This window comes from Salmo trutta, chromosome 37 (genome assembly GCF_901001165.1).
Source record: "Salmo trutta chromosome 37, fSalTru1.1, whole genome shotgun sequence".
Classification (NCBI taxonomy): domain Eukaryota; kingdom Metazoa; phylum Chordata; class Actinopteri; order Salmoniformes; family Salmonidae; genus Salmo; species Salmo trutta.
This window is the reverse complement of record NC_042993.1, coordinates 9,876,840-9,894,921: the sequence shown is the minus strand read 5'-3', so window position 1 is coordinate 9,894,921 and position 18,082 is coordinate 9,876,840. Positions and strand designations below refer to the sequence as shown.

Here is an 18,082-nt window from a genome sequence, read left to right as displayed (position 1 = left end):
GTGGCTGCACGTTCCCGCTCCCTCCTCCTATCCAGTGGCCGGCACGTTCCCGCTCCCTCCTCCTATCCAGTGGCCGGCACGTTCCCGCTCCCTCCTCCTGTCCAGTGGCCGGTACGTTCCCGCTCCCTCCTCCTATCCAGTGGCCGGCACGTTCTCTCTAACACCTCCTATCCAGTGGCCGGCACGTTCCCGCTCCCTCCTCCTATCCAGTGGCCGGCACGTTCCCGCTCACACCTCCTATCCAGTGGCCGGCACGTTCCCGCTCCCTCCTCCTGTCCAGTGGCGGCACGTTCCCGCTCACTCCTCCTGTCCAGTGGCGGCACGTTCCCGCTCACTCCTCCTGTCCAGTGGCGGCACGTTCCCGCTCACTCCTCCTGTCCAGTGGCCGGTACGTTCCCGCTCCCTCCTCCTTTCCAGTGGCGGCACGTTCCCGCTCACTCCTCCTATCCAGTGGCGGCACGTTCCCGCTCACTCCTCCTATCCAGTGGCCGGCACGTTCCCGCTCCCTCCTCCTATCCAGTGGCCGGCACGTTTCCGCTAACACCTCCTATCCAGTGGCGGCACGTTCCCGCTCCCTCCTCCTATCCAGTGGCCGGCACGTTCCCGCTCCCTCCTCCTGTCCAGTGGCCGGTACGTTCCCGCTCCCTCCTCCTATCCAGTGGCCGCACGTTCTCTCTAACACCTCCTATCCAGTGGCCGGCACGTTCCCGCTCCCTCCTCCTATCCAGTGGCCGGCACGTTCCCGCTCACACCTCCTATCCAGTGGCCGGCACGTTCCCGCTCCCTCCTCCTGTCCAGTGGCGGCACGTTCCCGCTCACTCCTCCTGTCCAGTGGCGGCACGTTCCCGCTCACTCCTCCTGTCCAGTGGCGGCACGTTCCCGCTCACTCCTCCTGTCCAGTGGCGGCACGTTCCCGCTCACTCCTCCTGTCCAGTGGCCGGTACGTTCCCGCTCCCTCCTCCTTTCCAGTGGCGGCACGTTCCCGCTCACTCCTCCTATCCAGTGGCGGCACGTTCCCGCTCACTCCTCCTATCCAGTGGCCGGCACGTTCCCGCTCCCTCCTCCTATCCAGTGGCCGGCACGTTTCCGCTAACACCTCCTATCCAGTGGCCGGCACGTTCCCGCTCCCTCCTCCTATCCAGTGGCCGGCACGTTCCCGCTCACACCTCCTATCCAGTGGCCGGCACGTTCCCGCTCCCTCCTCCTGTCCAGTGGCGGTACGTTCCCGCTCCCTCCTCCTGTCCAGTGGCGGCACGTTCCCGCTCACTCCTCCTATCCAGTGGCCGGCACGTTCCCGCTCCCTCCTCCTATCCAGTGGCCGGCAAGTTTCCGCTAACACCTCCTATCCAGTGGCCGGCACGTTCCCGCTCCCTCCTCCTATCCAGTGGCCGGCACGTTCCCGCTCACACCTCCTATCCAGTGGCCGGCACGTTCCCGCTCCCTCCTCCTGTCCAGTGGCGGTACGTTCCCGCTCCCTCCTCCTGTCCAGTGGCCGGCACGTTCCCGCTCACACCTCCTGTCCAGTGGCCGGCACGTTCCCGCTCCCTCCTCCTGTCCAGTGGCGGTACGTTCCCGCTCCCTCCTCCTATCCAGTGGCCGGCACGTTTCCGCTAACACCTCCTATCCAGTGGCCGGCACGTTCCCGCTCCCTCCTCCTATCCAGTGGCCGGCACGTTCCCGCTCACACCTCCTATCCAGTGGCCGGCACGTTCCCGCTCCCTCCTCCTGTCCAGTGGCGGTACGTTCCCGCTCCCTCCTCCTGTCCAGTGGCGGCACGTTCCCGCTCACTGGGGAGGCGCCAAGAAAAGAACACCTGACCGCCTGTTGATATGAACAGCCTCCCCGCCACAACTGCTCCACTGTCCTCCCCGCCACAACTGCTCCACTGTCCTCCCCGCCACAACTGCTCCACTGTCCTCCCCGCCACAACTGCTCCACTGTCCTCCCCGCCACAACTGCTCCACTGTCCTCCCCGCCACAACTGCTCCACTGTCCTCCCCGCCACAACTGCTCCACTGTCCTCCCCGCCACAACTGCTCCACTGTCCTCCCCGCCACAACTGCTCCACTGTCCTCCCCGCCACAACTGCTCCACTGTCCTCCCCGCCACAACTGCTCCACTGTCCTCCCCACTAAATAACCCCATCATAAAGTAATGAAATGATGCAACTCTTCAGGTGATTGTTTAAGGTGATGTGATACTCTCATTCATTAGCGGCCTCAGTATGGTGTTTGATCAGTGTGTCTCACTATGTAGGCTATGCAGCCAGTGTGTTGAGTGGTGCTGCCTGTCTGTCTGGTCTGTCCTGTACTGTCCTGGGGAATGGCGCCTCTCACTCACCTGTTACACTATACAGGACTTCTCTGTTCTCATTACACACACGTGCTCACAGAGACACACACACACAAAAACACCAGTGTCCCTGGTGCCAACGAGAGGCTGAGTGTATTATGTCGGGCCCTATAACATCAGAGATGCGGAGAACGTGGACGGAATCACGGAATCCAGACATTAAAACAGAATTCAACAATATTCCAAAATGTATTGATTGAACTGTATTGACTAGCATCCAGAATGACTCAGTGATGTGTATTTTCCTGCAACTTTCTGAAGAGGCAACAATAACTCCCTGTCTGTATGTACGGTACGTCTACCACTGTGTAGCTGTTAGCGATGATGCTAATGAAAAGTCTTCTGGTAGATAGAAAGGCTTTCCCAAAAACCTTCTCAATGAAATGTTAACTACAAAGTAGCCTATGCTTTCCTGTCAGAATGATATCAGGATTATTTGTGTCAATCCAGTGGGTGTTTGTTTTGTAAACTCTACCATCACGTGAGCTACAAAAACACTTCTAAACAACAGCCTCTTGCTAACTACACAATGGGATTAAACAGTAACTACAGCCAGAAATCTACATTTCAACAACAACAAAATCCACAGACCTCGAAAGTAGTCTCCTGATGTGGTTTAAGTATTGTTGTTGACTTTAGAGAGTGAAAACCTGAAAAAAAGTTGGGGAAAACAGAAACGTGGAAAAACGAAACCGAGAAAATGTGATTTGGGGAAAACTAAACAGTTCAAGCCAAAAGTATAACTGATTTTATAGAGTCCTAATTATGTAACTGCTGAGGTGGAAGACCTTTCTATAGTCCCTCTCCCCTACTGCTGCCTGCTGTCAGACTACTGCAGGCTGCCTGCTGTCAGACTACTGCAGGCTGCCTGCTGTCAGACTACTGCAGGCTGCCTGCTGTCAGACTACTGCAGGCTGCCTGCTGTCAGACTACTGCAGGCTGCCTGCTGTCAGACTACTGCAGGCTGCCTGCTGTCAGACTACTGCAGGCTGCCTGCTGTCAGACTACTGCAGGCTGCCTGCTATCAGACTACTGCAGGCTGCCTGCTATCAGACTACTGCTGCCTGCCTGCTATCAGACTACTGCTGCCTGCCTGCTATCAGACTACTGCAGGCTGCCTGCTATCAGACTACTGCTGCCTGCTATCAGACTACTGCTGCTGCCTGCTATCAGACTACTGCTGCCTGCTATCAGACTACTGCTGCCTGCTATCAGACTACTGCTGCCTGCTATCAGACTACTGCTGCTGCCTGCTATCAGACTACTGCTGCTGCCTGCTATCAGACTACTGCTGCCTGCTATCAGACTACTGCTGCCTGCTATCAGACTACTCCTTCTCATCATTATTCACTTACAACTAGTCCTAATCCAGGCCTTTTCAACACAGCAGGACGGGTTAGCATCACATGCTACTCAGACGCCGGGACGCTGTTCCTCTCCGACAACTTTGTTTGTGCCCCCGACGGCTTGACTGCGTCAGCATGGTGTGTGAGGTCCCAAAAATACACCCTTACTTCACCGAGACCATCAACCTATCCCTTCCCTATTCCTTTCTGCTTCTCCATCAATCCTTCTTTCCCTCCCTCCCTCTTTTCCTGCCATTCTTCTATTGGGGCTAATTTTAGATGAAGGAAAAAGCTCTGTCCACATCTGCTAACAATTCCTGTAAGAGAGACGTAGTGGGCGAGAGAGAAGAGAGGGAGGAGGTAAAGGGTAAGCAAAGAAAGGGTTTACAAAGAGAGGGAGGGGGAGAAAAAGAGATATGGAATAGGCATATAGGAAAAGAAAAGACAGACACCACACACACACACACACACACACACACACTATCATGGCATTGGCAACAGCATGTCACAGTGGGCTGTGAGGGGGACACGGAGGGCAGAGCACAGCTTGTGTGTGTGTGTGTGTGTGTGTGTGTGTGTGTGTGTGTGTGTGTGTGTGTGTGTGTGTGTGTGTGTGTGAGAGATTATCCCATCGTAAACAGGGAACGAGGACACGCGCAGTGTCACCGCCTGTCACCACTTTCTCTACCCTCTGTTCTCTGCTAACCCTCTCTCTCCCCATTCTTTCTTTTCCCGCTGTCCCTCCTCTGTCCATTCCTCCCCATCTCTCTCTCTCAAAGCTGATTAAGTAGCTTTGATCTTTCTTACGTAACATTCGCCTCGCACTCACCTCAAAGACGCTGCCAGCGGCATTGTGTGTGTGTGTGTGTGTGTGTGTGTGTGTGTGTATCTGTGTGGACGCGTGTATGAAAGGCAGGGCAAGTCACACTTGACTGAACGTGATTCTGTGTGTCTTTGTTTATGTGTTATTCTCCTCTGACTGCAGCTAGAGCGTTGTCTTGGCTACCGTGTCCCTCACATGTATGTGTGGTCTGTCTGAGAGTGGTACATAAGCATGTGTCTCTCTACAGGCAGCCCAGATAATCACTGTTTATCCTTCAGTACGACTGGGCTACCATGGGGAGTACCATGCGCCTGCTCCCCACACACACACAAAGATTAAAAACACCGCTCCATAAACACACAGGTCACGGTGGATGTAAACAGGGCTCTTTTCTAAAGCCCATTAATTGGTGGACTGATTGAATTAACGAGGCAGAGCGTCCAGTCAGGTTAAAAAGGTTGGCTTGTCCTGCTCTCCTCCTCTCCCTTGTTCCTTCAGTCTGTCTCGCGGGAAAGATTAGTCCTCAGCTGGAGCAAACAAAGCTGGCGGTTATGCAAGAGGCAGAAAGAGAGAGAGAGAGAGAGAGAGAGAGAGAGAGAGAGAGAGAGTGAGTGAGTGATGTAATCACTAACACATAGAGAGAGAGAGAGAGAGAGAGGGAAAGACCGAGAGACAGATGAAGAGAGAGAGATGGAGGGGGAGAGAGAGGGGAGGGGTAGTGATTGAGCGAGCGAGAGAGAGAGTGACAAAGAACGAGAGAGACAGACAGAGAGAGAAATGCACGGCTGGGTCTACAACACTGGATGACTACCTTGCACTTCCAGGGCAGCACTTCCATAGAGACAACATCAACACCACCATGGCTCAGTAACCCTGTTACTAGTCCTAACCTTCACTAACACCACAACATCCCTGTTACTAGTCCTAACCTCCACTGACAATACAACATCCCTGTTACTAGTCCTAACCTCCACAACATCCCTGTTACTAGTCTTAACCTCCACATCCCTGTTACTAGTCCTAACCTCCACATCCCTGTTACTAGTCCTAACCTCCACAACATCCCTGTTACTAGTCCTAACCTCCACAACATCCCTGTTACTAGTCCTAACCTCCACAACATCCCTGTTACTAGTCTTAACCTCCACATCCCTGTTACTAGTCCTAACCTCCACATCCCTGTTACTAGTCCTAACCTCCACATCCCTGTTACTAGTCCTAACCTCCACATCCCTGTTACTAGTCCTAACCTCCACATCCCTGTTACTAGTCCTAACCTCCACATCCCTGTTACTAGTCCTAACCTCCACATCCCTGTTACTAGTCCTAACCTCCACATCCCTGTTACTAGTCCTAACCTCCACATCCCTGTTACTAGTCCCAACCTCCACATCCCTGTTACTAGTCCTAACCTCCACATCCCTGTTACTAGTCCCAACCTCCACATCCCTGTTACTAGTCCTAACCTCCACATCCCTGTTACTAGTCCCAACCTCCACATCCCTGTTACTAGTCCTAACCTCCACATCCCTGTTACTAGTCCTAACCTCCACATCCCTGTTACTAGTCCCAACCTCCACATCCCTGTTACTAGTCCCAACCTCCACATCCCTGTTACTAGTCCTAACCTCCACATCCCTGTTACTAGTCCTAACCTCCACATCCCTGTTACTAGTCCTAACCTCCACATCCCTGTTACTAGTCCTAACCTCCACATCCCTGTTACTAGTCCTAACCTCCACATCCCTGTTACTAGTCCTAACCTCCACATCCCTGTTACTAGTCCTAACCTCCACATCCCTGTTACTAGTCCTAACCTCCACTAACAACACTACAGCAAACATCCTATCCACTGTCAGACAGTGACTGATACATCTTATCTACCAGAACAACCTGTGGAATCCTTCTCATAATCTACTCCCACCACCTATCCATCCATCCATCCATCCCACCCCTCTACAATCTTAGAACAATAATACTACAGTCCACAGACTCCAAGCTAATGTCACCTCATCTACCAACCCCAGACAACACCAACTAACCCTCTGTAAGGCCACCACATCACAACACAGTACAGACTGCAGCATCTAACCCTCTGTAAGGCCACCACACCACAACACAGTACAGACTGCAGCATCTAACCCTCTGTAAGGCCACCACACCACAACACAGTACAGACTGCAGCATCTAACCCTCTGTAAGGCCACCACACCACAACACAGTACAGACTGCAGCATCTAACCCTCTGTAAGGCCACCACAACACAGTACAGACTGCAGCATCTAACCCTCTGTAAGGCCACCACACCACAACACAGTACAGACTGCAGCATCTAACCCTCTGTAAGGCCACCACACCACAACACAGTACAGACTGCAGCATCTAACCCTCTGTAAGGCCACCACATCACAGTACAGACTGCAGCATCTAACCCTCTGTAAGGCCACCACACCACACCACAACACAGTACAGACTGCAGCATCTAACCCTCTGTAAGGCCACCACATCACAACACAGTACAGACTGCAGTATCTATCCCTCTGTAAGGCCACCACAACACAGTACAGACTGCAGCATCTAACCCTCTGTAAGGCCACCACAACACAGTACAGACTGCAGCATCTAACCCTCTGTAAGGCCACCACAACACAACACATTACAGACTGCAGCATCTAACCCTCTGTAAGGCCCCCACATCACAACACAGTACAGACTGCAGCATCTAACCCTCTGTAAGGCCACCACAACACAGTACAGACTGCAGCATCTAACCCTCTGTAAGGCCACCACATCACAACACAGTACAGACTGCACCATCTAGCTCTACACTCACAGCAAACATCTATCTATCTGTCTGTGTGTGTGTGTGTGACAGAACATACACCAATTGATACCAGCACATCAGGAAGTTACCCTTCACTCACAAACACACAATTCTGAACCAACACACAGTCACACACACATCTCTCCTTCTCTCCCCTCCTTGCCTGCAGCCACACACACACTGAGCAGAGAGAGACTGACATACACCCACACACCAGGGACACAACTGGTACACACTAGAGGTCGACCGATTATGATTTTTCAACGCCGATAACGATTATTGGAGGACCGGGGGGGAAAGCCGATACCGATTAAATCGGCCGATTTTTTTTATTATTATTATTTGTTTATTTGTAATAATGACAATTACAACAATACTGAATGAACACTTATTTTAACTTAATATAATACATCAATAAAATCAATTTAGCCTCAAATAAATAATGAAACATGTTCAATTTCGTTTAAATAATGCAAAACAAAGTGTTGGAGAAGAAAGTAAAAGTGCAATATGTGCCATGTAAAAAAGCTAACGTTTAAGTTCCTTGCTCAGAACATGGGAACATATGAAAGCTAGTGGTTCCTTTCAACATGAGTCTTCAATATTCCCAGGTAAGAAGTTTTAGGTTGTAGTTATTATAGGACTATATCTCTCTATATGATTTGTATTTCATATACCTTTGACTATTGGATGTTCTTATAGGCACTTTAGTATTGCCAGTGTAGCAGTATAGCTTCCGTCCCTCTCCTCGCTCCTACCTGGGCTCGAACCAGGAACACATCGACAACAGCCACCCTCGAAGCAGCATTACTCATGCAGAGCAAGGGGAACAACTACTCCAAGTCTCAGAGCGAGTGACGTTTGAAACGCTATTAGCGTGCACCCCGCTAACTAGCTAGCCATTTCACATCGGTTACACCAGCCTAATCTTGGGAGTTGATAGGCTTGAAGGGGTGGGTATAATTTGTGGAACGTTCCAACAGGAATCTGTTCCAAAAAACGTAAAGTAAAAGGTTGCCAACCAACAACGCATACAAAGTAGCAACACATACAAACCTAGCTAATTAGCTGCCGAATAGGCATCAACTCACCACGTAGCTTATTCTTAATGTTTGTCCATAGGCAACCAGAGTGAGGACAGACATTTTTCGGAATAAACGTGATGAGTGAAAAACACTATGAAATAGACCACTCCCTACCCGGTATCTTATTCTGCCGCTATACAACTTTGTATGCGTTGTTTTTTGGCAACCTTGTTATTTACGAAGTTTTTGGAATAGACTCCTGTTGGAATGTTCCACAAATTATACCCACCCGGGTTAAAGTCATAAACAGCGCAATGCTTGTAGCACAGCGAAGGGCTGCTGGCAAAACACACGAAAATGCTGTTTGAATGAATGCTTACGAGCCTGCTGGTGCCTACCATCGCTCAGTCAGACTGCTCTATCAAATCATAGACTTAATTATAATATAATAAACACACAGAAATACGAGCCTTAGGTCATTAATATGGTCAAATCCGGAAACTATCATTTTGAAAACAAAACGTTTTTCCTTTCAGTGAAATATGGAACCGTTACGTATTTTATCTAACGGGTGGCAACCCTAAGTCTAAATATTCCTGTTACATTGCACAACCTTCAATGTTATATCATAATTATGTAAAATTCTGGCAAATTAGTTCGCAACGAGCCAGGCGGCCCAAACTGTTGCATATACCCTGACTCTGCGTGCAATGAACTCTAGAGATGTGACACAATTTCATGTTAGCGGGCAATATTAACTAAATATGCAGGTTTAAAAATATATACTTGTGTATTGATTTTAAAGAAAGGCATTGATGTTTATGGTTAGGTACATTGGTGCAACCACAGTGCTTTTTTCGCAAATGCGCTTGTTAAATCAACACCCGTTTGTCGAAGTAGGCTGTGATTCAATGAGAAATTAATAGGCACCGCATCGATTATATGCAACGCAGGACACGTTAGAGAAACTAGTAATATCATCAACCATGTGTAGTTAACTAGTGATTATGTTAAGATTGATAGTTTTTTATAAGATAAGTTTAATGCTAGCTAGCAACTTACCTTGGCTTCTTGCTGCCCTCGCGTAACAGGTAGTCAGCCTGCCATGCAGGCTCCTCGTGGAGTGCAATGTAAGGCAGGTGGTTAGAGCGTTGGACTAGTAACCGAAGGTTGCAAAAACAAATCCCCCCTGAACAAGGCAGTTAACCCCCGTTCCTAGGCCGTCATTGAAAATAAGAATGTGTTCTTAATCTGACTTGCCTAGTTAAATAAAGGTGGGGGGGGGGAAAAAAACAGATACAGATACACATTTTTTAAAATTGGCAAATCGGTGGCCAAAAATAGCGATTATCGATTGTTATGAAAACTTGAAATCGGCCCTAATTAAATCAGCCATTCCGATTAATCGGTCGACCTCTAGTGTACACACACACACACACACACACACACACACACACACACGACACGAGCAGACAGAACACAGACACAACACCACACACAGGGAGCCCACCCACACACACCTGCACTGGAACACAGAAATCCACGCCACCAATGCTGTGACTCAATGGCTTGCCACAGTGCACTGTTGTTGCCAGAAACACAAAGCCTACACACACACACACTCCACCTCCCCTCTTTCTCCACCTCTTTCCCAGCCAGAGCCCAGACACAAAGACACACACACACACACCTTACACCAACTATACCACAGCCAGGTTAGGTGAGCCAGGGGCTGCTCACACACACCACCTAAACACCTAGGCTAAGTCAGGCGACCTGACTAACGCCAGCGAGAACGGGCGGGAGAAAGTATGTGGAGCGAGAGTGTGTGTGTGTCAGGGACAGGAGCACAATGGCCCCAGTGTGTGGACAGGCAGGTGCAGGGGGGGTTACTGTCCTGACTGCACTGCCCCCAGAGCTGCTACTGCTAGCACTCTTATTATTATTATTAAATAAATATATATATTTCTCTCTCCATCCCTCCCTCTGCCCTCTCTCCCCCCCCCCTCCCTCTCCCCCCCCTCTCTCTCTCCCCCCCCCCTCTCTCTCCCCCCCCCCCCTCTCTCTCCCCCCCCCCTCTCTCTCCCCCCCCCCCCTCTCTCTCCCCCCCCCCGTCCTCTCTCTCCCCCCCCCCGTCCTCTCTCTCCCCCCCCCGTCCTCTCTCTCCCCCCCCCGTCCTCTCTCTCCCCCCCCCGTCCTCTCTCTCCCCCCCCCGTCCTCTCTCTCCCATTCAAGGGCTTTATTGGCATGGGAAACATATGTTAACATTGCCAAAGCAAGTGAAGTAGATAATAAACAAAAGTGAAATAAACAATAAAAATGAACAGTAAACATTACACTCACAGAAGTTCCAAAAGTCATATGTCTTTATACAGTGCTGTAGCGATGTGCAAATAATATACGTACAAAAGGGAAAATAAACATAAATATGGGTTGTATTTACTAGTGATGCACCGAAATGACATTTTTGGCCGATACAGATATCTGATATTTTCCTTCCCAAAAAACAATACCGATATTTACATTTTTTGCAGCCTTTTAAGCATTCTAGTACAGTTAAATAGTTAACACACACATAGACACAGCGGTCTAAGGCACTGCATCTCAGTGCAAGAGGTGTCACTACAGTCCCTGGTTGGAACACAGGCTGTATCACATCCGGCAGTGATTGGGAGTCCCATAGGGCGGCGCACAATTGGCCCAGCGTCATCCGGGTTTGGCCGTCATTGTAAATAAGAATTTGTTCTTAACAGACTTGCCTAGTTAAATAAAGGTCTCTCACAGACAGACAGACAGACACACAAAAGTTATTTAGTTGGCATTTACGTATGTCCCCATTACCAGTAAAACATAATCAAAACCTATTTCTTTCACTTACTTGCTGTGCTGTTTCGTTGTTCATTTGTTCAGTAGTTTCATTCTCAACCGCTTGGGTCTTCGCTACGCAACGCAACGCCGCTTGGGTCTTCGCTACGCAACGCAACGCCGCTTGGGTCTTCGCTACGCAACGCAACGCCGCTTGGGTCTTCGCTACGCAACGCAACGCCGCTTGGGTCTTCGCTACGCAACGCAACGCCGCGTGGGTCTTCGCTACGCAACGCAACGCCGCTTGGGTCTTCGCTACGCAACGCAACGCCGCTTGGGTCTTCGCTACGCAACGCAACGCCGCTTGGGTCTTCGCTACGCAACGCAACGCCGCTTGGGTCTTCGCTACGCAACGCAACGCCGCTTGGGTCTTCGCTACGCAACGCAACGCCGCTTGGGTCTTCGCTACGCAACGCAACGCCGCGTGGGTCTTCGCTACGCAACGCCGCGTGGGTCTTCGCTACGCAACGCAACGCCGCGTGGGTCTTCGCTACGCAACGCAACGCCGCTTGGGTCTTCGCTACGCAACGCAACGCCGCTTGGGTCTTCGCTACGCAACGGCAAACGCCGCTTGGGTCTTTCGCTACGCAACGCAACGCCGCGTGGGTCTTCGCTACGCAACGCCGCGTGGGTCCTTCGCTACGGCAACGCCGCGGGGTCTTCGCTATACGCAACGCAACGCCGCTTGGGTCTTCGCTACGCAACGCAACGCCGCTTGGGTCTTCGCTACGCAACGCAACGCCGCTTGGGTCTTCGCTACGCAACGCAACGCCGCGTGGGTCTTCGCTACGCAACGCCGCGTGGGTCTTCGCTACGCAACGCCGCGTGGGTCTTCGCTACGCAACGCCGCGTGGGTCTTCGCTACGCAACGCCGCGTGGGTCTTCGCTACGCAACGCCGCGTGGGTCTTCGCTACGCAACGCCGCGTGGGTCTTCGCTACGCAACGCCGCGTGGGTCTTCGCTACGCAAACGCCGCGTGGGTCTTCGCTACGCAACGCCGCGTGGGTCTTCGGCTACGCAACGCCGCGTGGGTCTTCGCTACGCAACGCCGCGTGGGTCTTCGCTACGCAACGCCGCGTGGGTCTTCGCTACGCAACGCCGCGTGGGTCTTCGCTACGCAACGCCGCGTGGGTCTTCGCTACGCAACGCCGCGTGGGTCTTCGCTACGCAACGCCGCGTGGGTCTTCGCTACGCAACGCCGCGTGGGTCTTCGCTACGCAACGCCGCGTGGGTCTTCGCTACGCAACGCCGCGTGGGTCTTCGCTACGCAACGCCGCGTGGGTCTTCGCTACGCAACGCCGCGTGGGTCTTCGCTACGCAACGCCGCGTGGGTCTTCGCTACGCAACGCCGCGTGGGTCTTCGCTACGCAACGCCGCGTGGGTCTTCGCTACGCAACGCCGCGTGGGTCTTCGCTACGCAACGCCGCGTGGGTCTTCGCTACGCAACGCCGCGTGGGTCTTCGCTACGCAACGCCGCGTGGGTCTTCGCTACGCAACGCCGCGTGGGTCTTCGCTACGCAACGCCGCGTGGGTCTTCGCTACGCAACGCCGCGTGGGTCTTCGCTACGCAACGCCGCGTGGGTCTTCGCTACGCAACGCCGCGTGGGTCTTCGCTACGCAACGCCGCGTGGGTCTTCGCTACGCAACGCCGCGTGGGTCTTCGCTACGCAACGCCGCGTGGGTCTTCGCTACGCAACGCCGCGTGGGTCTTCGCTACGCAACGCCGCGTGGGTCTTCGCTACGCAACGCCGCGTGGGTCTTCGCTACGCAACGCCGCGTGGGTCTTCGCTACGCAACGCCGCGTGGGTCTTCGCTACGCAACGCCGCGTGGGTCTTCGCTACGCAACGCCGCGTGGGTCTTCGCTACGCAACGCCGCGTGGGTCTTCGCTACGCAACGCCGCGTGGGTCTTCGCTACGCAACGCCGCGTGGGTCTTCGCTACGCAACGCCGCGTGGGTCTTCGCTACGCAACGCCGCGTGGGTCTTCGCTACGCAACGCCGCGTGGGTCTTCGCTACGCAACGCCGCGTGGGTCTTCGCTACGCAACGCCGCGTGGGTCTTCGCTACGCAACGCCGCGTGGGTCTTCGCTACGCAACGCCGCGTGGGTCTTCGCTACGCAACGCCGCGTGGGTCTTCGCTACGCAACGCCGCGTGGGTCTTCGCTACGCAACGCCGCGTGGGTCTTCGCTACGCAACGCCGCGTGGGTCTTCGCTACGCAACGCCGCGTGGGTCTTCGCTACGCAACGCCGCGTGGGTCTTCGCTACGCAACGCCGCGTGGGTCTTCGCTACGCAACGCCGCGTGGGTCTTCGCTACGCAACGCCGCGTGGGTCTTCGCTACGCAACGCCGCGTGGGTCTTCGCTACGCAACGCCGCGTGGGTCTTCGCTACGCAACGCCGCGTGGGTCTTCGCTACGCAACGCCGCGTGGGTCTTCGCTACGCAACGCCGCGTGGGTCTTCGCTACGCAACGCCGCGTGGGTCTTCGCTAACGCCGGGTCTCGCTAACGCCGCGTGGGTCTTCGCTACGCAACGCCGCGTGGGTCTTCGCTACGCAACGCCGCGTGGGTCTTCGCTACGCAACGCCGCGTGGGTCTTCGCTACGCAACGCCGCGTGGGTCTTCGCTACGCAACGCCGCGTGGGTCTTCGCTACGCAACGCCGCGTGGGTCTTCGCTACGCAACGCCGCGTGGGTCTTTGCTACGCAACGCCGCGTGGGTCTTTGCTACGCAACGCCGCGTGGGTCTTTGCTACGCAACGCCGCGTGGGTCTTTGCTACGCAACGCCGCGTGGGTCTTTGCTACGCAACGCCGCGTGGGTCTTTGCTACGCAACGCCGCGTGGGTCTTTGCTACGCAACGCCGCGTGGGTCTTTGCTACGCAACGCCGCGTGGGTCTTTGCTACGCAACGCCGCGTGGGTCTTTGCTACGCAACGCCGCGTGGGTCTTTGCTACGCAACGCCGCGTGGGTCTTTGCTACGCAACGCCGCGTGGGTCTTTGCTACGCAACGCCGCGTGGGTCTTTGCTACGCAACGCCGCGTGGGTCTTTGCTACGCAACGCCGCGTGGGTCTTTGCTACGCAACGCCGCGTGGGTCTTTGCTACGCAACGCCGCGTGGGTCTTTGCTACGCAACGCCGCGTGGGTCTTTGCTACGCAACGCCGCGTGGGTCTTTGCTACGCAACGCCGCGTGGGTCTTTGCTACGCAACGCCGCGTGGGTCTTTGCTACGCAACGCCGCGTGGGTCTTTGCTACGCAACGCCGCGTGGGTCTTTGCTACGCAACGCCGCGTGGGTCTTTGCTACGCAACGCCGCGTGGGTCTTTGCTACGCAACGCCGCGTGGGTCTTTGCTACGCAACGCCGCGTGGGTCTTTGCTACGCAACGCCGCGTGGGTCTTTGCTACGCAACGCAACGCCGCGTGGGTCTTTGCTACGCAACGCAACGCCGCGTGGGTCTTTGCTACGCAACGCAACGCCGCGTGGGTCTTTGCTACGCAACGCAACGCCGCGTGGGTCTTTGCTACGCAACGCAACGCCGCGTGGGTCTTTGCTACGCAACGCAACGCCGCGTGGGTCTTTGCTACGCAACGCAACGCCGCGTGGGTCTTTGCGTGTCAAATAAGTTTGTTGACCAATCAGGACCTGAATATGACTGTCACATAACAATTGAATGCATTCATACATTTTTTACAAAGTTATGACACATTGATTACACCATCACTCGTATTTAATATTACACAACGATTCATCGATACGTATGCAATGATGCTGGTAAAGTTGTCTCGCACACCTACAGTGCTGGTCATTAAAAAAAAGCTAGGTAATGGATGTAAACGGCAGCCTAGTGGTTAGAGTGTTGGACTAGTAACCGAAAGGTTGCAAGATCGAATCCCCGAGCTGACAAGGTTAAAATCTGTCGTTCTGCCCCTGAACAAGGCAGTTAACCCACTGTTCCTAGACCGTCATTGAAAATAAGAATTTGTTCTTAACTGACTTGCCTGGTAAAATAAAAAAATTAAAATGTTCTTTCCCAAAATGACATAATCTGTTTCAGTAGCTATAGTTGGCTAGCTAACTATATAGCTAGGTGTCATCTAAAATAACCCTAATTTATAAAATACATAATTTTTTGATTAATGTGGTCGGACCCATCTATGTGAAGTTAGCCACAATAAGGATTAGCCACAATAGTGGAGTTTGCGGTTAGCCTTCAAAATAAAAGGTATTTTAATGGCATAATTCTACTATTTGTATTAATCTGCATTACTCTCAATGACATACTTTTATTTTGAAGACAAACTATAAATTCCACTATTCTGCCTAATCCTTATTGTGGCTAGCTTCACAACACATAAACCAGTCCGGTCGAGCCTCACTAGCCAGATGAAGCTAGCTGGCTACTTATAACATTAGCTTTGGGCAACAGGGTTAAGTAGCTGGCAAGCCGTTTATTTTCATGAACTGAAGTTCAATTTCAATAGGCGAACAACAAGTGGCAACCTAGCTAATACTTACTCACAAGGATTCCTAAATCATTGCTAAGAATAATGAAAATGACTGCAGTTTCTACTGGTCATTGTTTTCAGGCTGGTTGTATTGGTGCTAGCCAGGTATCAAGCTAAAGCTAGATACCCCAAATGTTGCGGTCGAACAAATGATGCTTCATTACCAACGCGGTATTGTAAACACATCGTTCATGGCCAGTGTTTGTTTGTTTGCAGACTTTTTTTGTACAGCTTTGACAGTGCTACTGTATCTTTTTTGACACGCAAAGACCCAAACGACGTTCCATAGTATGTATGTCGTGAAGCTAATAGCAGTGACGCCATTACTGTGTAACTCCTGTAGGGCAACATCGGAAAAATAGTGCACTTGGTAGTGTACACTGGTGCTCGACCAGTCGGCGAAAGCCAACATCACACATGACAGAGAACAGTTTATTGTCAAGGACAATGAATTCCATTATCTTGGCTTTAATGGATTTCGACTGAGTTGTCTCGCTAAAATGTTGTTAGTCTTTCAAATGACTGCTCGACTTGTTGACTGCTCGATCCACACAGCAGACATTGTGGGCTAGTTAAGGAATGCTGTGTTGCAAGTATAGCGCAACATTTTACGTGGCGTCACGTACCTACGTTATATAGGAATGCACGTCAGCTTTGACATCGCGTTAAACTAGACATCCGATATGTTCACTGATATATTGTCCATCCCTAGTATTTACAATGGTGTTTGTTCTTCACTGGCTGCCCTTTTCTTGTGGCAACAGGTCACAAATCCTGCTGCTGTGATGGCACACTGTGGTATTTCACCCAGTAGATATGGGAGTTTACCAAAATTGGGTTTGTTTTTGAATTCTTTGTGGATCTGTGTAATCTGAAGGAAATATGTGTCTCTAATATGGTCATACATTTGGCAGGAGGTTAGGAAGTGCAGCTCAGCTTCCACCTCATTTTGTGGGCAGTGTGCACATAGCCTGTCTTCTCTTGAGAGCCAGGTCTGCCTATGGCGGTCTTTCTCAATAGCAAGGCTATACTCACCGAGTCTTTTTATTTTATTTATTTCCCCTTTATTTAACCAGGTAGGCCAGTTGAGAACAAGTTCTCATTTACAACTGTAACCTGGCCAAGATAAAGCAAAACAGTGCGACAAAAACAACAGAGTTACACATAAACAAACGTACAGTCAATAACACAGTCAATAACACAATAGAAAAATCTTATCGTTACTGTATCGTATTGGAGCGCATGTATCTAGATACGTAACGAATCATCCTGAAAGGGAAAAATGCACATCCCTAGTGCCTGTTTGTGTGTGTGTGTGTGTGTGTGTGTGTGTGTGTGTGTGTGTGTGTGTGTGTGTGTCCACCCGTGTGTTGTTGCGTAATCGCATAGAGCAGACTAATGCTAAAAATGGCCCTGGATAAAAAGTATTGTGACCCAGAGCAGGGCACTGTGTGTGTGTGTGTGTGTGTGTGTGTGTGTGTGTCAGTGGCCATTTCGGCAAGGAGCTTACCACTGATGCCACCCTATAACACCAGTCAGTGAGAGGAGGGGAGGATGTAAACATAGGAGAGAGTGAGGAAGAGGGGAAATTGGAGGGAGATGGATGTTTTGAGGGAGGGAGGGAGGGAGGGAGGGAGGGAGGAAAGAGAGCAAGAGGAGGGGAATTAAGAGAAAACGGAAGGTACTGAGGCAATGTAAACATGAGGGAGAGATGGAGAGAGGATACAGGCTAGCCAGTATACTGAAGACAGGAAAAGAGAGCGACAAACAATTGTGAGAGAGAGAGCGAGAGAGGGCGAGAGAGAGCACGAGTGAGAGTGAGTGAGCGAGCGAGAGTGAGCGAGCGAGAGTGAGCGAGCGAGCGAGAGTGAGCGAGAGTGAGCGAGCGAGAGTGAGCGAGCGAGAGTGAGCGAGCGAGAGCGAGTGAGCGAGAGAGAGTGAGCGAGCGAGAGTATGATGCTGTACAGCATTGATGGTAAGGCCTGCCATTAAACTTTAATCACTCTGCTTTCCTCTAAATACCTTTCCAATGATCTATGCATTATTCAATCCCTCTCAGGCCAACACACATCACACACACCTGGGAAGAGACATAAACAGAGTTCAGAGAAATGACTGCATATAAACATTTCAGGAACATGACTAAGTAAAAATAGAATAATGATGGACTGCAAAGAGCTACCCATGAAAACCTGTACGAGACTACCTATCCAGGATGAACGTGTGTGTGTGTGTGTGTGTGTGTCCTGCATGGTGTGGCGCCCCTAAAGCTGAGTTGATACAGATCAGACAGACACCAGTAAACTACAGGTTGTGTTTCCACACAGTGACGCTAACCACAC

General features: G+C 51.9%; 2 protein-coding genes across 2 annotated transcripts in view; both read right to left on the bottom strand.

Annotated features, from left to right (window-relative positions):
- The window catches only part of LOC115177423 (ETS domain-containing transcription factor ERF), an 88,832-nt gene that overhangs the window by 57,458 nt on the left and 13,292 nt on the right, over positions 1-18,082 (bottom strand). The window lies entirely within an intron of this gene.
- On the bottom strand, positions 5,285-7,013 carry LOC115177422 (stress protein DDR48-like). The gene is made up of 2 exons (XM_029738171.1): positions 5,664-7,013; positions 5,285-5,573 (listed from the first exon to the last, which is right to left on the bottom strand). The coding sequence occupies exons 1-2, from the start codon at positions 6,363-6,365 to the stop codon at positions 5,370-5,372; spliced, it is 906 nt and encodes a 301-aa protein (XP_029594031.1). The 5' UTR covers positions 6,366-7,013; the 3' UTR covers positions 5,285-5,369.